The sequence below is a fragment of the Haliotis asinina genome, chromosome 6 (assembly GCF_037392515.1).
Source record: "Haliotis asinina isolate JCU_RB_2024 chromosome 6, JCU_Hal_asi_v2, whole genome shotgun sequence".
In the NCBI taxonomy this organism is placed as follows: domain Eukaryota; kingdom Metazoa; phylum Mollusca; class Gastropoda; order Lepetellida; family Haliotidae; genus Haliotis; species Haliotis asinina.
The window spans coordinates 5,459,973-5,487,930 of record NC_090285.1 but is presented as its reverse complement, the minus strand read 5'-3'; the positions used below and the strand labels follow the sequence as shown (position 1 = coordinate 5,487,930).

Genomic DNA, 27,958 nt, shown 5'->3' with positions numbered 1-27,958 from the left:
GTTGTAAGGCAAGGTTGTATGGAAATGGTTGTAAAGTAAGGTTGTAAGGCAAGGTTGTATGGAAATGGTTGTAAAGTAAGGTTGTAAGGCAAGGTTGTATGGAAATGGTTGTAAAGTAAGGTTGTAAGGCAAGGTTGTATGGAAATGGTTGTAAGGTAAGGTTGTAAGGCAAGGTTGTATGGAAATGGTTGTAAAGTAAGGTTGTAAGGCAAGGTTGTATCACGGAAAGTCAGTGAATGGACAATTATGTAATAATAACACTAATAACAATTGTTTCAGGACTCTTTTATTTATTAGCAGCATCATAACTTGAGTGTAACCTATTTCCTACTGAAATATGAAATCGATAACGTGAAGTGAATACGTTTGCTATTTGTTATTGATTTGTTAATGCTATGTTCACACTATCACGATTCGTGCCAGGACTGAAATAGTGGTCTTAGTCGAGGACTAACCGTGGTGGACTTACCAGATCTTCAGGTCAGTCGTGCTAACCGTGTTGATCATAGAAAAGTTTTGGACGGTTCAAAGGGTTTCTTCGATCAACACGATCACTTGTCAGTCCTAATCGTCGCATCAGATCGTACTGAATCGTAGCAAAGTGCAACATATCGAATCTACTCGTGCTTCCAAATCGTGATGATCGGAATCAGTCGTGGAGAAGACAAACGCCACAGTGGTTGTGTTTGCTCAGTATAAGTTCAGGAAACAATGAAGTGCACGGTCAGTCGGGCTGTGTACGTACCCGTCGGGGTCCAATCGTAGCTCATATCGTGATCACCTCGGTCGTGATCGCGAAAGACATCGCAACCACAATTGTACCCTATCGCAACAGAGCACATCGGTGTGTGATGAACGTATCGGAACGTACCTGCACGTACCACATCGTCTCAAATCGGGGACCCCGATCGCCATGATCATGTCAGATCACGACCAAATCGTGGAGTCGATAGGAACAATCGTGTCACAACGTATGTGATCGTACCTGAACGGGACATCAGATCGTGACATAATCGTGGAGTCGATAGGAACAATCGTGTCACAACGTACGTGATCGTACCTGAACGGGACATCAGATCGTGACATAATCGTGGAGTCGATAGGAACAATCGTGTCACAACGTACGTGATCGTACCTGAACGGGACATCAGATCGTGACATAATCGTGGAGTCGATAGGAACAATCGTGTCACAACGTATGTGATCGTACCTGAACGGGACATCAGATCGTGACATAATCGTGGAGTCGATAGGAACAATCGTGTCACAACGTACGTGATCGTACCTGAACGGGACATCAGATCGTGACATAATCGTGGAGTCGATAGGAACAATCGTGTCACAACGTACGTGATCGTACCTGAACGGGACATCAGATCGTGACATAATCGCATCCAAGCGCAATAAACTGTATCAGAACGTATCGACTCGCATCACCTCCTATCCAAACCTGAAATTTCAGAGAAGTTCCACGATAAGCTGCGGATGGTCAGCCATGGTATTCGTAACGAATCGCACGACAGTGTGAACTTAGCATATAAGACGTGACACGCTGGCTTACTGAATGTATGTATTACATTTAAATAAAGGTTGTATCTAATTCTACAAACTATCAATACTATTTATCACCTTTGAATCTATTAACTCAAAATAAGAAACATTTTATTTACCTGTGTCAGTGTTTCAAAGGTCCTAGTGACGCTATCTAAATATCTATTCATGCGAAACAAAGTATGAAGTGTTAGTAAATGTCTGCCACAGTTCAGTGCCAATCATCCATTTCTTCCGACCCATTAAGGATAACATATATAGGATACAACTTCTTTACTTGGTTGTTTACTATCCGCATATCCTTTCCTTACGTAGTACTCGCCCTTCTGTATGGATCTCAACAAGTAATGTCGTTCAAAGTGCAGTGTATGTTCACCTTCCAACCATCAACATGTACAAGTGCCCCATATGTAGTAGCACTGGCGAATAAACCTGTTATAACATAATTCATGCTTTAGTTGTGCACGGCTATATAAATACATTATTTCTCTGTATGTTTGGTTTGACAATGGGCGCAATATGGGTATTTGGCCGACAATGCAGGCAAAGTACACGCTTTGAATACACAGTGCCATACAAGTTGTACAAGCTGCCATCCCAAATACAACATCTGTTATAAAAGCACATGCCAGTTAATTTAGTTTTCTAGTTAGTATGTATGATGTTGTATTTTTAAACTATAAAGCTTATGTATATTGCCTAACTTAACGTCATGGATTTCAATGAGACGTTGTTTGTTTGTAAACAAACACACCAACAGTAAAATCAGACCAGTCCATACTAGTGAAATAGTTACACTGTCTTGTTCTACAAAGCCAGATAAGTATGAGAACATAGATAGCCGTCATTTGTCGGCTTCCCATAAGAACTGTATGCATGTGGATTTATACAATTACTGTAAATATAAATTGTAGGAAGGACATTTAGGAGTGGAAAGCATAAGAAATGCCCGATTTATGGACATCAACTTCTTTATTGTGGATAAAACGACGGTTCGGAGTGTATGCTTGCTCCTTCATCAGGTGAATAGAGGTGTATACACAGGCGCTACAAAGAAGACATGTTTAACAACGTTGAAGACTGAAAATATTATACAAAAAATGAGACCAGTAATGTACTAAAACAACATGGTAATCGACTTGATGGAATACAACACAAATATGAAGAGGCCAGTGATACACTAAACAACATGTGGAGGCCAGTGATGCACCAAAACAACATGAGGAGGCCTGTGATGCACTAAAACAACATGGTACGTAACGATGGGGTAAAGAATACGATGATAGGCAAGCACACTCTCCAAAACGTCGTGTTATACACAAATAACGAAGTTGACATCCATAAATCTGGCTTGTCCTGCTGTAAATATGGATAAATATGTAAATGGAATTAGTTTTTGCATACGAATCAATGATAATATGACAGGTAACACAAAACAAGCAATACGTCGTCTTGTTGTAGTCTTTTCTCTTCAGTTCTTTTCAAATGCTGGATTGTCATACTTCATTTCAGTGGGGGACTGTTCGACGGTGTGATCAAGCTCATAGGACGATTTACCGCTCCTGAAGAATTATGACGTTTATCGTTACACATGTTGTCATATATTGAGGATATTATGTGAGTGCCAATGTCATACTATGTTTACCACACGAGTGCCTAATGTTGGTATTTCCCGAGCGTGAGCAAGGGATATACTAATATTTAAGCACGAGTATGATATTCTGTTTATTACCGAAGTCGTTACATTGAGGAAAACAAAAACCCTTATCAGCTTTGAAACATTAGTTGGCTACCATCCTCGCCGCATGCAGAACGCAACATCACAGAAGAAACGTGACGTAATAGCATTGATCATGACATCACGTCATTATGGAAAACTAATTTATTTGCCCCAGGACATGGTTAAAAAATTATGAACCCCGGTATTTTTGCCTTCGTAGGTAATAAATCTTAATGTTGAATGCAACTCAAGTGTCGAAATGTACCAAATCAACCCACTACTGACAACTTAACCTAATGAGTATATTAAGGCCTTGCTATAGTTTTTTGTTTGTTTTTAAAATCCATTTACCATTAATGATGTTAATTTATAAAACTGAGCTACTTAAAAGACATATAACGGGTAAAACGTAGCTGGAGAATTTGACGATATGCTCGTGCTTTGGGTCACAACATGAAAACCATTCTATTGCAGAACAAATGAACCAGCATAACTCCTAAATCCTAATCATTATTTAATATCTGATAGGCATCACAACTTACTTTCCGAAAACTTTGGCGTCTTCGATAGTTTCCGGCAATTTTCGATTCAGTGTTTCGGGCAGCCACAGTGCGAGTATCCCCGCCGCCACTGTCACAGCACCAAATACCAGAAGCGGTAGCGCGTTACCGAAGTCACCACCAACTATTGTGCCCTACAACACACAAAGATGGAGGACCTTTACAGACAGAGTGTATATTCAGCTCAGTCCGACACCACGAGTAAAAGTGGAGAATTTACTTATGATAACAAAGGTACAATGAGTGACGGTTATAAATGTGCAAGAAGAGAGAATTGAGAGAATTGTGGATGTAACATGCCAATGAAAATGTTGGTGGAGTCTGATCAAGACTTGATCAGTAATGGGTTCTTCCCAATAACAGGACAAATATTCGTTCTACGGCGAGGTCTAGTCCACATACACCCGCAAATGATATTCTGAGCGAGCAATATTCCGAGCTGCATCCTCTTGCAGCACCCAGCCAAGTTCAGTCAATGTTCCGTGTGATATTCATCACGTTGTGATGTCTGATCCAAGATTGTAGATCACGGAAAAGAGAGCTCTCAACACACTGTTGACAGAAAAGTTCAGCAATACATTTGGTTAGGAGCCACTGCTGCATGAAGCCAACACAAGAATGACCATCTACTCTCGTCTATAGAAATATTGCATGTTCAAATAACATTTCATTTGCTTCAGCGTCTTTGGGTCAGTAATCGTTCTCTCTGGCAATCATTTTTCAAAGCAGAACATTTTCTGACCACCGATGACCCGTAACTTTCTCTTTCGACACAATAGGCCTGACTGCTACTATATTCCCATCTTACTCCCAGACTCACCAGATCAGCAATGTACGGGGACAGGATTCCTCCAATACGGGCCGAGAAGGAGCTGCCGCCCATGCCCGAGTTCCTCACAACAGTAGGGAACAGTTCCGCAGCAAATATGTAAATAATGGCGAAAGCAGCTGATGCTCCAAACTTGCCAATCATCGACAGAGTAATTGTCACCCATTCCAGCTCTGTAAACAATATACATGATGTACCCCGCTTTGTTATATTTATTAATAAATATGTCTGTAATCAGTTGGTGAGTTGGGTTCAACGTGCTAAGCATTACTAAGCATTACTCCAGCTTGATTAGAGCGCGTGTTCACTTAACTAAAAATATCATGCGCTATCGGCTTCACAGGCTTCTAATATACCCAAACAACGATAGCCTGCAAAGCGAACTGCTGTGGCTTAGGGCCGGCTACCTGTTTCAGATGCGAAGATTTTCTTGACCTCACCTTGACCTCCATACAAAACTGGGAAAATGGTCGCAATACACGCAATCCCTCCCACCAACATACTGCCACAGTGTAGGAACTTCCGGCCCAGTCGGTCCAACAGATACAGACACATGAAGTAAGATACTGTCTCCACGATGTTGGCGATGGTGAAGTTCAGGTAGATGTCACCGCCGAGGTTTCCGACATTCAGCCCAAGACCGTAGAAAACCATACTGACAACAAGCCTGGTTTAAAAGTAGGAAGTTCAACATGAAAAACTCAACAACTAGCTAATTAGATGACAAACTAATAACTAACAATGGGAACTGTCTGACTCTGCTGACTAAAGCACAGATGCCAGTGACCCGTGGAGGTCCCGAGGTAGAACAGACCTTCAGCAACCCATGCTTGCCATAAAAGGCGACCATGATTGTCGTAACAGGCTACAAACGGGATCGGGTGGTCAGGCTCGCTGACTTGGTTGACAAATGTCATCGGTTCCTAATTGCGCAGATCGATGATTATGTTGTTGATTATGGGATTGTCTGGTCCAGACTCGATTATTTACAGACTGCTGCCACATAGCTGGAATATTGCTGAGTGCGGCGTAAAACTATTCTTCCCCAGGACATTTATCCATCGTTACATTATAATGACATGATTAGTAAATCATGCATTACTGAATATCTAAGCTGGGTCTTCATGGGTATGGCACTTCTACTGACCAATTGAAGAAGATGATGAGCGTCCTGACGAGGAGCACTGGGGAGGTGAACATCTCTGTGACCTTGGCCTTGGGACCGTCATCCAGAGTGTCCTTGTCAAACAGCTTCTGTGGAAGAGTCACGCCGTTCACGTCTGCCGCCTTCCTGAGGATTGCTTCTGCTTCCTGCTCACGACCACGTGACAGCAGCCATCTTGGCGACTCAGGGACTAACCTACGAGCATACATTTGATATTGCATTCTAACAATGGTACTTGCTGCATGATTAGCATCTTTAATCTGTTCTCGCCACTGACCATTTACCCACAGTGGCGAGGTGACGAGGACAAAGATTAAAATCATTTAAAATGCAAAATTATGACACAATCTATTTTAGTCTTTCCGTAAAGAGAACTCGATGTTCGCTCATAAACAGAACATTGTTTAGAAAATGCTAGTGCTTGCACCAGCATAGACTTATTGAGGTGTTGAGCAATAAAGAAGGTGCACCCACCAGTACAAGCCGAGCAGTAACACGGCTGGGACGGAGATGGCGAGTTGGAGATGATGCCAGTCACGGATGAAGTACGCCAGACCTCCCACAAGGAAGAGTCCTATGCACCAAAACAACTCGATGACCATGCCAGCTAAGGTTCGTTTGGAGGGACCAACGAGTTCCATGACTGAAAATTAGGTCGATGGATTTTACAGAGAGATATACCAGATAAACCTACAGCGATGATGAAAATTAATATTATTGAATAAAACCCAAATAACAATCTGACTTACTAAGTTTACTTACCGATGACAAAGGATGATACGAAGAGACCGATATTAGAAGCACCGTTAAGAAATCTGAGAATGACAAAAGCCACATAGTTCGGAGCAAACGCTGTTCCAACTCCTGTGCCGATGTGTAGGAGGACTGATGCCATCAGTGTTGGTTTCCGCCCGATGCTTGCAGGAAAAGTAGGAAGTCAGACAGTCAGTTAGAGTTAGAAAGTTGTCTTGAACATATCTTTACTGTATGAAACAAATGTCAATTAGGTTGTGAAGTTGAGGTGAGAAGAGTGAAACACTTCGCAACGTTCTCTTACGGATGGGCGATGCTGCTTTTAGGACCGGGCAAAAGATGGTTGACATACATATTATCGGATAGCTTTAATGAAACAACATGGTTATTCAATGGTAACGTGTTAGAAATGGCTGCTATCACATTAGGCGGTATCTCACAACGGGTGATGTAAAACTTCACATCTCGTGGAACTAAGAGGTCGCAATTTCACTATGTTTAGGAAAGAGTGAATCTGGTATTGTCATGATCTGTTTCAGTAGTACCAAGGACAACGAGACTTCTGTCTATATAGTTATATGACCCCTATGATCAAGTGGTAGTGACACTGTGTAGCTTAGCGTTATCACGCTGCACAGGAGAGTTCATTCAGAACAGTCTCCTTGCCAAATGACATTTTTTGTGAGTAAATTCTAGGGTAACGGTCATCCCATGGAACTGCTGTTAGCGACGAATTGTGTGTGTTTTGCACCGTTCTCTGTTCTGTCTATAATGTTTGCCGATGGTGGCAAATATACTATGCAAGTGTCTTGTAAGTGTCATGGTATGGTTGTCACCATTCCGAAGGCCTGTTGCTGTGGTGTGCACTGAAGTATACTGTACCTGTGATATTCCATAAGGGACAGTGGTGTACTATATTTTGATGTTTATTGTTACATTTTGTTGTTTGTTGGTTGCACACAAAGTTCTTATTTGGTTTCTTACATTAGTAGACTAAGGGTTAGTCTCTGAATATGTATATATAATTTTGATAGTAACAAACAAATCCATTTTAATTGAAAAGGAGCCCAGAGAGACCAGAGATTCATAACCTGAGGAATTCTAGACTTGCGTCATTTAAGGCTTTAGTTCTACAGAGAAGGCCTGGCATTAGGCAAAATAACGAGGTTCAGGGACTGTGAAACAGTCAACTACATAAGTTGCAATTGGTAACACGCCAAACAGGAAGCAAACCACCGACGTCAGTGCTCAACTTCCTCTATCCACTAGATCACAGAGATAGTCTTTATTCAGATGGGACAAATATCACCTGAAGTAACACAAAATGTGTTAATATGTAATCATTGTCTGTCTTTCTAAACCTGACCCTTTGATACACCTTGTACACATGAGATACACCTTCTACACATGAGATACACCTTCTACACATGAGATACACCTTCTACACATGAGATACACCTTCTACTCATGAGATACACCTTCTACACATGAGATACACCTTCTACACATGAGATACACCTTCTACACATGAGATACACCTTCTACTCATGAGATACACCTTCTACACATGAGATACACTTTCTACACATGAGATACACCTTCTACACATGAGATACACCTTCTACACATGAGATACAACTTCTACACATGAGATACACCTTCTACACATGAGATACACCTTCTACACATGAGATACACCTTCTACACATGAGATACACCTTCTACTCATGAGATACACCTTCTACACATGAGATACACCTTCTACACATGAGATACACCATCTACACATGAGATACACCTTCTACTCATGAGATACACTTTCTACACATGAGATACACCTTCTACTCATGAGATACACCTTCTACACATGAGATACACCTTCTACTCATGAGATACACCTTCTACACATGAGATACACCTTCTACTCATGAGATACACCTTCTACACATGAGATACACCTTCTACACATGAGATACACCTTCTACACATGAGATACACCTTCTACACATGAGATACACCTTCTACACATGAGATACACCTTCTACTCATGAGATACACCTTCTACACATGAGATACACCTTCTACACATGAGGTACACCTTCTACTCATGAGGTACACCTTCTACACATGAGATACACCTTCTACACATGAGATACACCTTCTACACATGAGATACACCTTCTACTCATGAGATACACCTTCTACACATGAGATACACCTTCTACACATGAGATACACCTTCTACTCATGAGATACACCTTCTACACATGAGATACACCTTCTACACCTTCTACTCATGAGATACACCTTCTACTCATGAGATACACCTTCTACACATGAGATACACCTTCTACACATGAGATACACCTTCTACACATGAGATACACCTTCTACACATGAGATACACCTTCTACACATGAGATAGAGATACACCTTCTACACATGAGATACACCTTCTACACATGAGATACACCTTCTACACATGAGATACACATGAGATACACCTTCTACACATGAGATACACCTTCTACACATGAGATACACCTTCTACTCATGAGATACACCTTCTACACATGAGATACACCTTCTACACATGAGATGCACCTTCTACACATGAGATACACCTTCTACACATGAGATACACCTTCTACACATGAGATACACCTTCTACACATGAGATACACCTTCTACACATGAGATACACCTTCTACTCATGAGATACAACTTCTACACATGAGATACACCTTCTACACATGAGATACACCTTCTACACATGAGATACACCTTCTACACATGAGATACACCTTCTACACATGAGATACACCTTCTACACATGAGATACACCTTCGACACATGAAAGGTTTACTTACATGTCTGAGATAATACCCAGAACAAGAGATCCACAGAGAAGTCCCGCCATTAGAATGCTGTTGGCAACAGACCTTAGGCCCTTATCTGTGCAAACCATGTTCAGCTGCAAATAAGAAAAAAGCCATTTCGTTAACCTTGATATTTGTAATTAATCTAACAAACTTATTTTGTCACCAAGAAAGTACAGCCTTTTTAACCCTTAAGTCTCATTTCATATACACACTACCTCCTTGTAGACACTGAATGTAATGGTAAACAAAGTTTTATTGGTTAGTGATTACGTATGATAGAAAGATTTTTATTTTATAACCATCCTCGTCTTCGGCGTCGCCTTCAGTTTCGCCAGGATCTGTTTTGCAGAGCCTGCAGCTTTAAAGTGCCATTTCTTTGTTTATTTGTTTTCCCATTTGCTCATTTCTCCAGTCAAATGAGACATATAGCACAGTCTGAGATACAAAAGATATCTGTGATAAAACATCTTTGATTTTTCTAAGTAAATCTAGAATTAACATAATGAAGCTAGATAGATATCTGCTTGATGTGTTACTGTGATAACTGAATAAAGAAGAAGTAAGCCAGTCTTGATTCTCTCAGGATTCGACTGGATGAAAAAGGCAAGATATCGACGAAAATAGTGTGAATAACTGTCATGCTGCAAAAAATGATTACATCAATCCTGTCACGATCTGATTACACAACAGCATGCACTGATCATGATCACTGATCACTGATCATGATCACTGATCACTGATCATGATGCACTGATCACTGATGCATTGATCAGTGATGAACAGAACATGATGCACTGATCAATGATGTATTGATCATGATGCATTGATCAGGGATGTATTGATCATATATGCACTTATCATTGCTGCACTGATCATGATGCACTGATCATGATGCACTGATCAATGATTAGCTGGCTCTAGTCTCAGCAAAAAGTTTATATTAGCGTGGAAAGTTATTTGGACACATATTTGAGTTGGTCAGGAAAGGGTTACCATTTCTAGAACTTCTGATATCATTATCGATAGTGGATACTGATACATGCACCTGTACTGACGGTGTTGTCGGGATGAACAATGGGCATAAATTGCTGCGATGTCTTACGATGGGCATTTTTCTCTCTTCTGTTTATATGGCTTCTGTAACGTACCTCTGTAATAACGGTGTTCTTGAAGACGGAATTGTCGTACACCCAGGCGCTGCATTCCTGGGTTGTTCTGTTCTGACCTCCTGAAGCATCGTCCTTGTAGATGAGGCAGGAGTCTCTGACACTGACGCCTTTCTCCGTCTTCCAGGGTATGGTGGCGTTAAGGAGGAGCTCGTGGTTAGGTCCTTGGACAGCGTATGTGTCGTTGCTGACACCGGGGACAGCGCATCTACAACGATTGTGTGAAACTAAAAGCTGAATATTAAAGAATGTATCCTAGAAAAGGCTGAACACACTAGCGTTCAACAAACGGGAACCTTAATGACATGAAGCTAAATTATTACTTTAAACAAAATTAATAATGACGTTGATAATTTTGTTGACTGCATCAACTTCGATCATGTTTCAAGAACAATTTGACGACATACTGAACTTCAAACTTTCACTAAAATCTTCAGTAAAATAACATTTTCTGTCCTTTCATTAATTGGTATGGCCCCATGGTCCCACACCCTAATATGGTGATCCACCTTTAACTGTTGGTGATATACAGCCCATTTTTATACTGTAATGTCCTAAATGGAACATAACTTTATGTCACATACCAGTTTTTAATCTCTAACTGTGATGTAGGAGTTTTTACTGTCTTTGGTGACAGATTTTATGAAATAAAACTGTAAATTATTTACTGTTTCAGTCACGATATGGCTGTAATAGTGCCAACGTGACTGTAAATTTTAACTCACTCACTCATTAATTGTCATTCAATGTATGAAACCTACGATGATGATGAAGTTCACATGGCCATGTGTTGACACTGATGACCATGTCTCTCCGTGAATGAGTGAGTTTAGTTTTAAGCCGCACTCAGCACTATTCCAGCTATAGCTCGGCTGTGTCTCATACACGACAATTTATTTGCTCTGTTGGAAAAAATAGTTTATGTTCCAACATATGCCGCAAAATCACTTGCCATTTCTATTTGCATTTTTCTTCCCCTTGTCTTAATAATTGTTGATGCTAGAATGCATTTTCCTAGAATGCCTGTTGTCTTTTCTTTTAAACTCAGACATCCCGAATCCTTGAGGATCGGGATGTCCAGACTATCAATAATATACATGTGTAATTAAAGCTGTTGCATGAAAAGAAAAATATCTCTTATAACAGGCATGGGTGAATAACAGGATCGGCTGAAACATTAATAGTCCAGCAACATCACTGCCGAGGACAATGTGCCGCACACTTTGCATCTATATGGGACACCGAGACCGGGTTTTCGTTTCGACGTGCAAGACAGGAAATAAAACAATAAAAGCAAAACGAATAAAGAGGAGAACTTAACATATTATACTGTGTTACAAACAGAATGCATTAGCTACCAAGACACATTGTATGTGATCACATGAACTCTGAGACGTACCTCGACTGTCTCAGTTTGATGTGATACGGTCAAACGTGTATCGTCTTTAATGTCATGTGTACATTGGTATTCGAGTAGCATATCTACATAAGCTTTATTGACCTTGAATATATTCTCAGAAATGAACAAACACATGGACATCAAACGTAAATAACACTCAAACCTGAGAGTACCACGGCTACGTATAACAGGAGCCTTGTAAACACAACAATACCCAAGGTCCAACAGACGGCTGTCAATATTGTCTCTGCACAAACATATACTGAAACATTGAAGTCGCATGCGCTACTCGGTGTCCTCATTCTTTTTATCAGCATCAATACGAATACAGTTAAACATACATCGTATGTGATGAATGCAGATAACATACATCGCATGTGATACTGTCAGACCCTGTGACCCGCGACAACAAACACTTATCTTTCATCATGCAAATTGCGTGCGTATTTGATGGCGTTATATGGCACCACCTGGTGTCATCGCTTATTTTCAGTGATTCAGATGTTTCACACTGCGAAATTACAGAATCTGTGTGGTTGGGTAATCGAGTCCTAGTCTTTTCTGGCGTTGACGTGTTATACTTACCTACATCTTTATATTACTTACTTACCTAGGACATTTTTACAAAGTTGTACAGTAATCATTTTAAACAATGTAAATATATCTATTCTTGCGTCATACAAATATATGCATTTAAAATAAACCCTTAAAATCAACGGCAACAATATTATTCAATTTTCAGCTTGGGTGTTTTTAAAATTGCAATTCCAAACGGGTTTGCGGGTGCAGAACGCTAACAATGAGTGCAGCTCTGTGCATGTTAGTGAAAGCGAGGCAAACGTGAGCTCTGACTGGGAAAAAGGCCAGTAAGCCTGTTAAGGACTATCCCATAGCAGTACTATCCTGGTAAGCGCACAGTTGTTGCATAAACAAGTGACCACAGAGAAACGAACGTCAGATCTACACGAGGGCCATCCAGTATGCGCCTGTACTATCCATAACGAGGTTTGGGTTCTGCTTAACATTGTAGTGACACGCAATAAGGTTGTAAGGTGGCAGTGAGAGAACCTTTCCACCGCATGTTAGAGAAGGATTTGAGTCGCACTATCTGTAGCTATGCCTGTTACGTACAATACACAAAGGGTAGACCTCTACTCTGGAATATAATGTATTGAAAATAGGCTATAGGCGCCGTGAGCATGAACTAGTTGCTTGGATGTGTGCGCATATCAATATCCTATCAATCCTATTGACAATGATATTACATTCGACTGTCACCCCTACGAAAGCCCTACCCACCCACCCCTCCCCCCAATCCCAACTCCAACCCCCGCCCCAGCTCCTCATTTTAACATCTGTATGTATACAAAGACTCATTTGTTTCCAGGTATATCACGACAGCTTCATTAAACATGAATTCGACACTACTGATATTTGTTTCCAGAATCCTTCATACAATTGTGCGTACTCACCAAGTAATTCAAATTAATTATATCAAGGCGACAAGAAACATTTCTATAACCATAACAAATTCAAGGGCCACTTCATCGACTCACTCTTAGTATCAAACTGCCCCACCTGTGACAACCTGTTACAAACACATGCAAATACAAGTCAATTATTCACAAAAAAACGAAACGCAGAACAGTAAAATAGGGTCAAAATAAGGACTTGATACAGAACTTAAAATTAATTTTGAGTTTGTTTAGAAAGGAAATTTGAAATAGATACATGAAACATGTAGTATAGCTTTTGATTATGCAAACAATGTCGGGAGGGTCACCATTAAGTAAAGATAATGAACTCTTCACAAAGGAATAATGTCATTCTTGACCTTCAGTGCAACCAAGATATATGCACAGTCACGTACAACCCATGCTGAACACATATCATTGACTGGTTCTACAAACATGATTAAATGCGGGTCAGTATATCACTTGTCTCCGCTGTATTAAACCACATGACAATATAACACACATAAACACACACATACATCCACCCATATATACATATAGAAGGTTTATAGTTACAATCTATAGACTTTCCTGTTTGCAAATAGAATTTGAGTCCCGTGAACATCCCGGATATTTTCAAAGAGGCTCTTGTTGGACCCGGGTTCTGTGTTTGCAATACTTTAATTTGCCAGCTGACCCCCAGGGCCTGCTGCCGCTTATAGGCATTAAAATCTACAGGCCCAGAAAGAAATCTGCAGGCCCATTTTGTTAAAGTCAAACCAATAAAAACAAAATAGACCACACTGTGTACAGTTTCACACTGGTGATACAAAATCAATTAGCGCTGAGAGACTTATTTATTGTAAAGACTGGTGCTGACATTCCTATGCGCACAGCGCTGAATTATCATGAACTATACTATCGTCACATGATGGATCATGTATGATTCCCAGACTTGAAAAGGGAAAAGTATAAGGGAAAGATTCCAGTTGTGAAAAAAGATAATATAATGAAGGACACTAGGGTCTGCACATAAAACTAAACGGCAAAAGAAAGAATAGGTGGAGTTTCATGAGTGGTAAACAAGACACAACAAATCAAATTGGCCAAGCGTGTGTATATCGTGAAAGATGGGTCAATGATCAGTATTAAGCCACAAAATGATTGGAATACTGGCAACACATAACATGTGGGCGTTAGTTGAGCAATGGTGGGGTCCAACAACTCATTTTTCAGCATTGTCTTAAGAGACAATCATTGTCCAAGTTTACACAACAAACAGAATAAGTCTCAGTATCGTATATGACTCCCACGTGCATCAATACATGCCGTGACGCGTCATCTCATTGATGACGTCAGGCGTCTGATGACGTGTGTAGGGATTCTCTGCTACTCTTCTCTCAGTACACATTACATCGCATCTGGTGGCGGTTGAGGAAGTCCTGTGTCAATCTTGCTGTGTGGGAACACTATTCCCTGTGGCTGGTTCCACAGGAATGGAAGCACAGCTGGGCTCAGACCTTGCTCTCTGTACTGAACAGCATTCAGGTTCCCTTGCACAATGACCAGGTCAGTGTTCTCTTCCCCACAGATCCCTCCACAGACCATAACACCTCCCTCTCCGAACTGATCGACCTCTCCCATGCATGGTGGTGCTAAACGTTCACCTCTTCGGCGACAACCTCGTTGTCCGCCGTCGTTCTGGAACAACTGGAAACAACTGTACTCGGCGCCATTCTCGCACTTGCTAGATTCGAACCTGTCTCGCCCATTGTAACCTTCGGTGTCGATGTTGTACTGTCAGGAACATTTCTCTGGAGGGGCGGTAGGCTCTGTTTCGTCGGAGTACTGTGCGTTGGCTGATGCGATGTCCCAGCGCTGTTGCAGCCTTCGCCGTCGCCGTCGCCGTCGCCGTGACGAACCTGTTGCGTAAGTGAATTGTTCGAATTCGGCGATCTTCCTGGGGTGTTGTGACACGTGGTCTTCCCGTTCTGGATCTGTCTGCAGTCCTTCCTGTCTGTCGGTAACGTTGCAGCAGCCTGGATACCGTTAAAGGCATGCACCCGTACCTTCGTGCAAGGTGTGCTGCTTCCATCTGGTGCAATCACCCTCTCTCCCTCCTCTCTTGTCAGTCTAGGCACATCGATTGTGTGGTTTTGTCAGCTGTGTTGTCAACCCATGGTTTCACCTTATTTGTATGCCAATTCGGCACGTGGATCTCCCTCTGCAGCCTTTGCACGTGTTTTACCATTTTCTGGTGCAGCGTGGCACCACCAGTCATGATGTGTTTGGGAGATGCGATTTTGCATCCTTGTGCTTGGGGACAACTGTCTGAATGCATACTTTCAACCAGCTATCCACACTTTCACAGTAAATTGACTTTTTCCGACCTATACTTTCTTTTGCCGCACAGTTTATTTGAAACTGCCGGCCCGATAATTAACAATCTGTGCCGGGCCTCCGGGCCGGCGATTATTTCGAACGTTGCCTGGGTTAAGGGATGCTGATACATGTAATGGGACCGGGATAGGTCAACGAGCTACATGAGCCGAGTTCGCTCGTACAATGATAAAGAGGACTTACCCTTCATGCAATGTGTGATTAGCCGGGTGTCTACTTATACTACAGCCTATAACAACTAAATTTACCTGTCTCTGGATTATACCGGGTGTGGAAAGGTCAACACCTAGTACATATACATGTAACCAGCAAGCAGCGGGCCGCTGGGCAGACGTAATTTCATACACTGGCTGTTGGTCACTGGATTGTCTGTTCCAGACTCGGTTATTTAGAGACAACCGTCACACAGCTGGAAAATTGCTGAGTGCAGCCTTAAACAACCATATAACCAATCAAAATGTCGCAAAACCATGCAGTGTTGCGTCCCTTGGACACAACAGGAACCCATGATTGTGTGTTCGAATCTCAATTCACCCCAGATTGCACCAAAGTGTAAATGTCTGAAACTGTCATCACATGGGGGTTTGACTCCTTACACGCGGTGATGTAACTGGACCAGTGAGTGAGTTTAGTTTTAAGCCGCTCTTAGCAATATTCCAGAATATCACGGCGGGGGACACCACAAACGAGCTTCACACATTGTACCTATGTGGGAAATCGAAACCTTGTCTTCGATCTACGTTTTGCCCACTGGGCTATCCCACCACCCCTAACTGGAACAATATTGAGTGAGTAACCTCAACACAGTCTCTTTGCATTCGCGTATTATTATTCATAATATTTCGCGTTGGGCAGGCTGTGAAAAGGCAGCTAGGCTAGTAATCTAGCGAGCTTAAGGTGCCGGGATCGAGGTCACTTGTGACCGGGTGAAAAACCTATGAGTCAGCTTTGTGCGCAGACTCTTTCATTGCTGTTACAACCACAAGACACGCTGACATTAAATGCCTTGTAATATAGGTTAAGACAACAATCTTAAACATCGAAGTCAAGAAAAATCCATTTAAAACCAATTCTCACCACAACTAGACCAGGCAAACAAGTATATGGTATCATGAGCAGAACGCCATGCAATAACGATGATGACATTCTCGTCATCTGGATACGCATGGTGCCCAGGCCCCGATTTCTCGAAACAAACTTAAACCTGAGATTTGACTTAAGTCTGAGATTTTAATCAAATTTGAGAAAACGCATTTCTCAGAATGAACTGAAATCGGCACAGAACTATAGGAACTATAGGAAACAATTTGAGTTTCGTGAATAGATTACATCATTTGTTTGGGTTTTATATGTCAAAAATGCAACTGAGTTAAAAATTCAGCTGTTTCAAATTGTGAAACGCGGTTTGAGATTTGAGTAAAACTTAAGTTTGTTTCGAGAAATCGGGGCCTGGGAAGTTAGCTGAATGCCGTACACTGAGCGACATCGTGAATACAGAAATTGTACCATCAAAAGAAATTTTTTTAGGTCAAGCATTCGCTTTAACGTAGAAACTTGTGGTTTTTCACGCAAAAAAACACGCAAACAATGTTTCACATGTGTGTTTTCACGCATAGATTTTGTTCTACTGAATTTTAAGAAGTACAAAGACATATAAAAACAATAAATTGTGAAATGATTCAGGATTGCGATGAAAATTTCACGCACAAAAGATTTGGACTACATATTCATAATTTCACTTCTGCTCGTACTGGTACAAAACCTACCCCAACACTTTCAAGTAACCAATGTGTGGCTGCACACAATGTTCTTTGTGTCCAAGCTTTTGTTCACTGAGATGATCAAATTACAGGCGTAACGAAACCTTAGTTACATCACTGTTTAAACCTGCAAACGCCACTTAATAGGTGGTGACTGAATACAATTGTGAATGCACAAATAGTAAGCACTGAAGGTCTGAAGCTCATCTTGGAGGTGTTTGCATATACTTTTTCCCCTGGTTTATTTTTTTATTTGCATCAAGCTGTGTACTTTACGATATGAACTAGGTCTACCACTTCATGCATATACGTACGTCCCTGACAGGTCCATAAGCCTTAACATGCACACATTAATGTAACATTCTAAGGCCCCCTTTGCAGTAAGTCTTAACACTACTCCTACACCATTGGTAGTTTCACAATACCATTAAGAATTAAAAGCGCATAAGGCAATACGTGGAAATGAAATTGCTTGAAAGTGACTTGTGTTACTTATCTCACTGTCATGTTCATGTCATACTCGTCAAAACACCACTTGACAAAGGAGAACACTGTATACCCGCCGGCAATACACATGTAGCGAAATAACGGGGACGTTTAAGGCCGGCGACATTGCTATGTACTTGGAGAATATTCCGTCTTGTTCTTACAGCAGAGGTATACGCTTGCCAAATGACCTTCTACAATGCTTCTACATTTTATAACCAAACCACCGAAATAAATTGTACGGTCGTTAAGCTTGTGATATAAATATTATGACATTTAGGTTGTTGTTGAAAAGCGAACTGTCAGATATTACAACCAGAATTGCAATTCAAAATGATGCTACAGGTAAAACCATTTACAAAATCACTCACGCTGGCCATTATACGCACAAAGCAAATGAGCGCATACGTATGTTTCAAATTCGAGTTTGTAACAATACCTGTGATTTGGAATGTTGAGGGTGAATACAGCGACCAGCATTTGCATTGCAGTGAAGACTCCAGGGCAGCAAAGCAGAAAGTACATCCTTTTCTGGTATGTTCCAAAAGCCCCCAGATACTCAAAAACATCGTCAAACTTCATTTTGGATCTTGATTAAAGACAGTTGCGCACATTTAAACAATGAAGCGTTGATGTATCACCAGGAGAGTATGCCGTCTAGAGTTGGCAGTACTCACAGAACAGGTGCTCCTCTGTAGTGAACGTTATCCAGTCTGAACCTTTGACGGGTGTCAGCCAGTTCAGGTCTGTGGACGTTGTTTGGTTGTTTGCGGTGTTGTGGCTTTAATACCAGGAGAGGTATTGTCGGGCGGGGAGGGCGGGGGACAGTTCAAATATAATCATACCCTACAGTGCATACAGCTGGTTGTGTTAGCTGATGATGAACTCGGATTCGCGTGGACATTTTCCTCTCTTTGAATCTATATGTGTGCACACATGATACAAATGACACGATCCTCTGTCTCGTTTTTGCCAGTTCAGGTGGGTAACTCGGCAGAAGGGATTTGGGCTTTTGATTCTTGTTGTAAACGTTACTTAAATTAGCACCATCATAATCAGATCATGAGATTTGAAAGAAACAAAGAGACTGGTGGAAGTTAAAACTAAACAACAATAATATTTGATAAAGTTGCTTTTTAAGGGTGTGTCATACACTGCGTTTGTACTTAAATCTAGTGTTACTAGCATCGTACCTATTGTAGTATTATAAACTTTTATTGTTTTGTGAACATTGTTAGCAGCTCTTGTTGGCTTCAGTATCGCAACATACGTCAAACAATTTGTAAAACGACTAAAATATAAAAAACAATGTCTTACAATACAGCTCTGTCAAGTGAAAGCTATGCACAAATCATACGTAGCTGAGGAAAGGCCGGAAGGCATGCTTTGAGAGTGTGTCATTACAGTTAGACAGATGATGTTGTCCTAACAACAAACAGGAATACTGAGATCTGATTGGGCTGTAATGCTCCTACCACTTTTATCACGTTCAGTGTCCTTCAGAAACCGTTAACGTACAATGACTGACGGTAATGTCTGGATTTATTACCGTCGTAAACACGCAAGTGTGTAAAACAGAGTTTGTTTGTGTCATGCATGTGCCTTTCGTCGTCTGGTGGGGGATGGGCGAGTGTGAGAACCGTAAAGTTGTGGACGCTTACAGGAGTCTCTAGTGACCTGTCAGTAATATACCATCATAACCACGTAGAATACTCTCCTCACTCCGTACTTTTTATACTGAAAAACAAACCAGTTGGGTGCGTGCTAAGTTATATGTGCTGGTCTCATATACCTTGCAATTGACTTCCCCGGTTCTCATATTTATAGCGGGAGTTTGACCCAGGATAAAGAGAATGTCTGCAAATACTGCAGCACAATCACGACGTTCTGGATGTAGAGAACATCAACGCTAGAGAAGAATCAGACTCCATTATGAGTGGTCTACAAAAGGTCCGCAACAATAGAGGTAATAAGTGAAATGTGTTTGTTGTTTAATGTCACACTCAGCTATATTCCCCTTATATGGAGGTTGTCTGTAAAAATCGAATCTGGACCATTACCATAATTAACTTAGTGAACATTGCGATACAGTGACATGTGTCATGTGTCAGCGAGCCTGACCACCCGGTCCCATGCGTTGTTAAAGCCATGACAACTGGAACTGATCTAGTGATGCATTTAGACACATCACTGGATCAGTTCCAGTTGTCATGTTGACGATTGCAGGATTGCACCAAGCGAGTAAAGACGTCAAAGAATAAGGCAGATATAGAGGAATAATTGAACTCGGTCAGCGCCACTTCATGTTACAAAGACCATTGATGGAAGCAGGACATGGAACTGAAAACCATTCCATTGGATCACCTAAACAATAACAGGCACAGAGGGACGTTTTTCCTGATCGTAGCAAAACCTCATCACTTCGAGACTGTCATCACTCTCAGAAATGGCCTGTGGAATGCCTGTGGCGTTACAATGTCACGGGGGGCATTCATTCGTGTCCCACTGACCCCACAAGGCACATTTAGATTGGCAATATCAGTTGGTTAGGCCATACTGCGGGGATGGGGTATTGTGATACGTGTTGGACTTCACAGATCACCGAGAAGAGTGTGGCGAAGACAAGGCTTTCAACATTCTAAAGTAGAATAACATTTCAAGCTTTCAATCATGATTTTTGTCAGTAGAGCTGCACGAACCGATCTCCATGTCCCAGGTCCCACGATGACAAGAATGTTTTAGGGAATAAATGCTCCTCATAAAGAGAGCGAGTACGATGGTGCCTGGTTTCATTCTCATGAATGGTTAATCACGAAAGCATGGTGTCAGGGTCGTTAATGTCTGCTTAGAGAGGAGACGGTTGGACTGAGTACAACTAGCCACAATTCTTCATACTATGGATACCTCCGCGGGAACTCGGCAATGTTCTTACTGAAGAGTGAAATAATATAAACTAGCCACCAGTCCAGAAACGTTGGGTGGTTGGTTGTTATCGCAGTGACAATTACACTCTCTTTACATGTTTGGTGTTGTTTGACTTTTTCAATTTGGGTCAGAGGTTTTCATAAACTTGAAATTACATGCAAAGATTTACATATAGCAACCTGATGTATAACTCTATGTAATGCATCTCCTCGTTTTCACATACGGGGGCTGACAATTGGATAGTTGCCAGATATGTTCCTCTGTCGCGTACAGGCCTGTACACAATAAAATGAAAAACACAACCTGTGACTAAATAGATGACTGAACTGTGTCTTCACAAACATGATTATGTCTTCGTATAATGAAACACCTGATGCATAGCTAAGCAAAACGATACTCCAACAATACCACTGCGCTTGCAACTGGTTGTGCCTTTTCTGTTCGACATAAACTCCACTCTTGATGAATAGATGCTTTGAACACATTACGACAGTGGGAACGAATACAAATTCAGTTTCGCTACTTTGTATGTGAACGAATAGAACACTGAAGTGAACAATAGTTCAGCTGTACTATTTAAAAGCATCTGTCTGGAGAATTTGAAACTATCCCCTCGAAGTCAATACTCTAATCCTATCGAACTTTAGCCGGTTTTACACGGTGATCATACCTCATGAACACATCCCAGCCAGGAATACCCGCATTAGTCTTGAACTAATAAGTCTTGCATTGTATCTGTAGGAAGCAAAAGTGATGGAATATGCCTCAATATATATATACCCATCTAAGGTTTAGACTCATTCAAAGCACTCACTATTTGTCTTATATAAATGATGAGAGTCCGTAACAAAAGGTTACTACACGACAAATAGTGAGTGCTTTCAGGGTCTTGTCTACTAGCTGTGTGAATTCTGGAGTGTCCATGATAACGGTGGCTTTCCCTTTGTCTGCAGCCGTGATGGTGATCCCCTTGTTCTCTCTGAGTTCTTGTATTGCTTTCCTCTCATCAATTAATACAAACCTGTATATCTTGTTACCCATTGTTATCGGTCTACAGTTATGTGTATATATACTACAACCCTTTAGTTTTATCCTCACCTCACCTGAAGAAGAGACTAGAATCTGTCTCGAAACGTTGTGACCTTGTATAATAAAGAAGTTGAACCATAAGGCACTTTAAGTTTTTTTTATTTCATATTGTGAAGTTAATACTTATTTTTTTCGGAATAAATTATACGACAGCTTTGATGGGTGCTGATAGTATTAATGAGAGAAATGCAATATTGATTTTCAGAGAAAAGTGGCCTGATAGTGTACCTTTAAGTGTTAGGAATGTAATCTATTCCATATGTAAAGATTTATTGACATAAGTAATAATACTAATCGACTTTATGCAGTTTTATTTAGAACATATGGCAATCCAGGTGTTAACAGGTGACAGCAGGAATGTGAGTAGTATAAGAATATGAAATTCATGCCTACTTTATCATAAATTAGGTGAATGATGTTTTTGAACAAAAATGTTGCCTTATTACCTAACCGTATGCCTTCACATACATACAGATGGGATTTGTAAGTGCTCATCAGACAAACAAGAGAAATTACTCAGGTATTTTGCATAGGAGCGAGCAGCTGTTGAACGCGATTGCAGTGATAACATCTAACACAACAATAATCAAGGTTCTTAACCAAATCTAAATCCAGGGATAACGCGTTCCTGTCTTTCATTTGTCAGCTACGACTGGTGACAACCGCAACTTATACTACCCGTCAAAAATTTAGAGTCACCTAAAGCACTCACTATATATGTTAAGTGTAAACAACTGCAAACTTCATGCAGTTGAATTGTGCCAGATTCATGCAACAAACTGCTAAAATACATGTGCAAATATCGTGCATACGAACAGCTACATTTTGGTGTAAATTTTTGTTTAGAATTCGCGAATTTCCACTGATTTTAATCATTATTGAACTCATGGCAATAATCTTTTCAAGGTTACAAATTTGTTTAAAAAAATATTAGTTCACGTGTAAACTGAATGGAATAGTTTGCAAAAACAAGTTTAGAACAGTTGACGGAATTAAGTGGTTATATTTACACTATAGTGAAACTAATATGAGTAGTATATATGATGGCACAAGCACTTCCACTTGAGCGAAACACTTTGGGTAAACAGCTGCAAAAGTCCAAAATGTCTGCTTCTTCAAAGCTGTCACAGCGCACCAAACAGATATTCTTTCTGCATTAATTCGTGACTTTAATACTATACCTACACAATATTGCACACATTCAACAAATAATGTTAAAAATATTTAAATGTTCTGCAGATTGTTAGTCTTTTATGTTTTTGGCCCTTTCGTATTACATAGATGAAAGTACTATCTTCGTAGAATTATCCTCTATGTATAAGGAAATATCTTTAATGTAGACAAATGTATGTTCTGCGAAGGAGAAAATATGGAATATTTAAATAATCAAATAAAATAGAACCCTTGCTGATCCGGTAAATTCAAATCGTCTGCGAAATACGTGATTTCGTCGTATTATTGTAAAGAATATGTCATTTCCAGGTGAAAATCTTACCTGTGATTAGGAATGTTGAGTACAAAGACTGGACTGAGCATCTGCATCCCACAAAAGATACCCGGGAGGCAAAGCAAGAAATACTTTGTCTTCTGGTAACGCTCAAAAGCCCCGAGATAGTTTTCAAGAATGTCGTCGAATTTCATCCTGATAAAACTTCGGTCGATCCAAGGACTAAAACCTATTGAGTCGTTCCTGTAAACACGTCTGTGTCAGGTGCGCTCGATTTACAGATAATTATGTTTGTATGTGTGCTATTGCTGCACAAACTCAGGTGTGTCGGTACCGCCACTTAGACTCAAGTTGTCCCCTACCCCCGATGGGTATCTGTGTCATAATCCGATCCCAACTGTTCCAGTTTGGGGAAGATTTATTACAGATGCTCACTGTGCAAACTGCGTTCAGAAACTGCACGCTTCAATAAATTTGAGTCCGGGTGTGTTTTCTGGAGACATGAAAGTCAATTATTACAGTGCTTAGAGTATATCTAATTACATATTCAAGGGAACCTTGGAAATTCTGTAATATATAAATTGCACCTGTGTATTTGGTTGTCTACAAATGGATGCGCGCGCTCATTCTGGTTAACATTATGATCTACATACGAAGTATTCAACCCAGTGCACACCCTCCATTTTATTTATTCAGAGTTGCATAACGAATATATATACAATGACATGAATTGTATTCTACTGGCACAGGTTCAGCAGAAATAAGCACTTTTAGTCAAAATGGTGTTTGAGGTTATAAGGTAGATATTCTTTTCTTGCCTGACATTACGCATTTGCTGTGATCCATGTCAATAGTTTTCACAGATACTGTTTCTTGCATGGGGTGGGGGCGGGAGGCGCACCTCGGTGCAAGGAGCTGTCAGATTGTTTCAGCATTATAACCCCATCCTCGTGCATGGAACCTAACTCATTCATTTCCAACTGTTGCTACAAACAAATAAACAAACACAATACCTTGGATGTGTAACCTTATTAGGTTATGCATATAAAACAACACAGAACCAGCTTGCAATGCTTGTGGAAAAGTTTTATTCTGTGTCATAAAACATGCGTTGGATGCGACACGATAAACTGGTTATCCAACCTTACCATGTGGCTGCATTGTGGGGGATAATATATAGACTCCGGTGAGACAGTTCAAATTTTAATAGAGACAGCATTTCAAATGGAATATTCTAAAATTTGGGAAAAACAAGTCAGACAATGACCAGCCAGGGCACAAAGCGGCGTAAACAGCATAAAGAGCAAGAGGTTAAAGTTTATGTTGACGTTAAGGTGAACGCTAAAGCCTAAGGGAATAGAATGTTTGATGTTCATGTGACAACATTATGATGTATTAAGTAGGGGGAAGGTAATATAAGGGTAAACATATACTGATATCAAGAGAAAGTGTACATATTGACAACAACACGACAAACAGTAGAGACAAACTTTCTGGATTACAACTTCTTTATTTCGTGGATGCTACGTTTCGATACAGATTGTACCGTTGTACTGAATTTGTATCAAACCGTCGCACCCACGAAATAAAGAAGTTGTTATTTATAAAGTTATCCATTCCCAGTTTCTAAAATGTCACTAAAAGAAGTTAACATTACAAACATTATCGAAACCTTTACTAGTCTGTTGATGTAAACATAGTCGACTAACCATTTGTAAGATCACAAAACGTTTCTGCGAAAAGCCGTTAATAGTTATCAAAATATATGTGTTCGCGAAAGGCGCAGTGTTTCCACCAGTAGTAGTCACAAACAATGTCTTTGTTCAGTGGAGAGGTACGTCTGTATTAATAGCGCAGCTCATTCATTTATTCTTAGTAGCATTGTAGCGAGGTATAAATACATCATGCTTGTAAAGCTCTCATAAAACCAGCGAAAGTGCTTACATGTATTGGTGTTCAGTTAAAACGATGAAGTGATACGATGGCCTGTGTCAGCCAAGATACGTTCTGTTCAGTTAAAGGGATGGACTTTTTTCGGCTCCTTGAACACACCGATGCTTGATACACTTTTGTTTAACGCACACACCATCAACATTCCACCTACATGGCGGCGGTCTGGAAACAGTTGAGGCTGGACAATCCAGTGATCGACATCATGAGCACGTAGGTAGCATGTGTCAACCAAGTCAGCGAGCCTGACCACCCTATGCCGTTAGTCACCCTTGACGACAAAGTGTAATCGGGATCTTACAACGATTGTTGGTACACTCCATTACTGTCCACACCATCGATGATACACAAGCGACACACTCGAGCCACCCGGGCCGTGTTCTGGACCTTACATTAAGTATTGTATCGTGTAAGCGTAATCTGTTCTGCGTTCCGAGGGTGTCATGTTAAAAAAGACGTGTCAAAGAACTGAGTATATTGTCTTGGAACTTGCATATCATACGCCCACATTTGCGCCGCACTTTTTCGGTGGAGATTTGGAGGCGTAGAAAGTCTTGCAGTCGTGCAAACTGTCATGGGTGCACTATCAATCTTACTTTTTTGGCATCAAACTAATCAAACACCCGAGAATGTCTGACGACAATTCATTCGTAACAATCGAGATACGCCAACATATTTGCGAAAATACTGATGAGTATATGAAAGTTTCAATTTCTAGCCAACAGTTTGTCAAACTTCATAAACTTCACCAAACTAGGTCAGGAACTGTTAACGCAGATCTCTCTCTTTCACACACATGAATCAACACCTTTTGTTGTGTAAAGCGGCCTGTATATTTACCAGATGCAAAGAGAAGGATATATTCAAGAAGTGCTACCACCTCGTGCAACTACGACCTTTCAATTCGACATACCGGCTAAGTACACCGCGCCGCTCGTGACTGAAAAACACCCCATATGCATTATGTCTACTCAAGAGCAGTCTGACATTCTTACCTTTTGAATTTTCAAGCCACGGTAAAGAATACATCTACCCAATACATTAAGCACTTTGCACTGAGCAGGTCTATCGGAACATAAACAGTTTCACTTTGCACTGAACAGGCCTATCGGAACATAAACAGTTTCACTTTGCACTGATCAGGCCTATCAGAGCATGAACAGTTTCACTTTGCACTGAACAGGTCTATCGGAACATAAACAGTTTCACTTTGCACTGATCAGGCCTATCGGAACATGAACAGTTTCACTTTGCACTGATCAGGCCTATCGGAACATGAACAGTTTCACTTTGCACTGATCAAGCCTATCGGAACATAAACAGTTTCACTTTGCACTGAACAGGTGTATCGGAACATGGACAGTTTCACATTGCACTGAGTAGGCGTAACGGAACATAAACAGTTTCACTTTGCAGTTGCCACTTTCGCTATATAGATGTTTTTATGCTATTATACTCTGGAATATACTGTTGAATTGTAAGAGTATTCTTTGTACTGCAGTTTTATATTATATGTATTTTAAATTATATATATGCTCTTAAAAAGTAGGGGAACTGTAATTTCAACGTACGATTGTCGAAATTGGAAGATATATGGGATTGAATCAATGCTGATACAATAATGATGGATGTTTTGAGAATGCATCTCCACAAGGATTTCATTCAAAGCAAAGCTGTTCGTTCAGTTATCCCCCTTGTTAGGTGACTGGAGTATGACATGAAATTTCAGGTTTACAATTTTCAGCCCGTAGTGTGTGATTTGACCCTGAAAATCCTGACCATGCACAAATGCAAGAACGTTGTGGGAAAAAAATGGTCTACCGTGAATTATCGACCTGCCTGTAAAATGCCCAGTTTCACAATGACACACCATGCACGTGTAGGAGGCTCCAACGTTGTGCACGTGCTTCCTATGCATTGTGTTTGCATGTGGTGATAACGTGAAATGATGCTGCATACACAAGGTGAATGTCATTGTAACGTTCCTCATTGGTTATTGTTTCTACCAGACTTCAAAGTTCAGATTCCCTTACTTTTCTTAAAGAGTATATGTACTGAGAATACCTTCTCGAAATATAATGAAACTGTAGAAGTGACCTGCTTCAATAAACGTGATTTTGGTTCTGCTTGTAAATATGTGTGGTCTCAGTCACACACACAGAGAACAATCGCTACTGTGTTCTATATTCACATGTGTGAGGGAGTGAAAACACAATACTGTCTGTTACCTGTGTGCGTGACTGACCCAATCCTTCTCCTCATAACACACGGAAGCAGCCATAAAATCGCCGAGTACCGACACGAAAATTCTGATCTGACGTCTGACGCCGTGTCCTCATGATCAAAGATATTAACCCGGTCAGCAAGCTGAAAACCCTCTAATATGACATTTAGATCGTGTGGACGATGCAGGGACACCACG

The 27,958-nt window shown here is 40.7% G+C and overlaps 1 protein-coding gene across 2 annotated transcripts; it reads right to left on the bottom strand.

The window, feature by feature from the left end:
- Positions 1 to 270: 270 nt before the first annotated feature.
- LOC137287339 (organic cation transporter protein-like) lies at positions 271 to 24,041 on the bottom strand. Of its 2 annotated transcripts, none has more exons than XM_067819589.1 (10): positions 23,635 to 24,041; positions 10,609 to 10,834; positions 9,449 to 9,552; positions 6,588 to 6,742; positions 6,300 to 6,468; positions 5,808 to 6,020; positions 5,101 to 5,327; positions 4,652 to 4,833; positions 3,814 to 3,965; positions 271 to 3,113 (listed from the first exon to the last, which is right to left on the bottom strand). In XM_067819589.1, the coding sequence occupies exons 1-10, from the start codon at positions 23,778 to 23,780 to the stop codon at positions 3,023 to 3,025; spliced, it is 1,665 nt and encodes a 554-aa protein (XP_067675690.1). In that variant the 5' UTR covers positions 23,781 to 24,041; the 3' UTR covers positions 271 to 3,022. The 2 variants fall into 2 exon arrangements, with proteins under 2 accessions (XP_067675690.1, XP_067675691.1); XM_067819590.1 differs by lacking the exon at positions 23,635 to 24,041 and adding an exon at positions 18,565 to 18,822.
- Positions 24,042 to 27,958: the final 3,917 nt, after the last annotated feature.

Excerpts from the sequence above, each read along its gene's own strand:
- LOC137287339 (XM_067819589.1), bottom strand. The coding sequence starts at position 23,780 with ATGAAATTCGACGACATTCTTGAAAACTATCTCGGGGCTTTTGAGCGT. Across the intron at positions 6,469-6,587 it reads CGTATCATCCTTTGTCATCG|TCATGGAACTCGTTGGTCCC; the intron begins GTAAGTAAACTT and ends CCTAATTTTCAG. Across the intron at positions 3,114-3,813 it reads GACGCCAAAGTTTTCGGAAA|GAGCGGTAAATCGTCCTATG; the intron begins GTAAGTTGTGAT and ends ATAATTCTTCAG.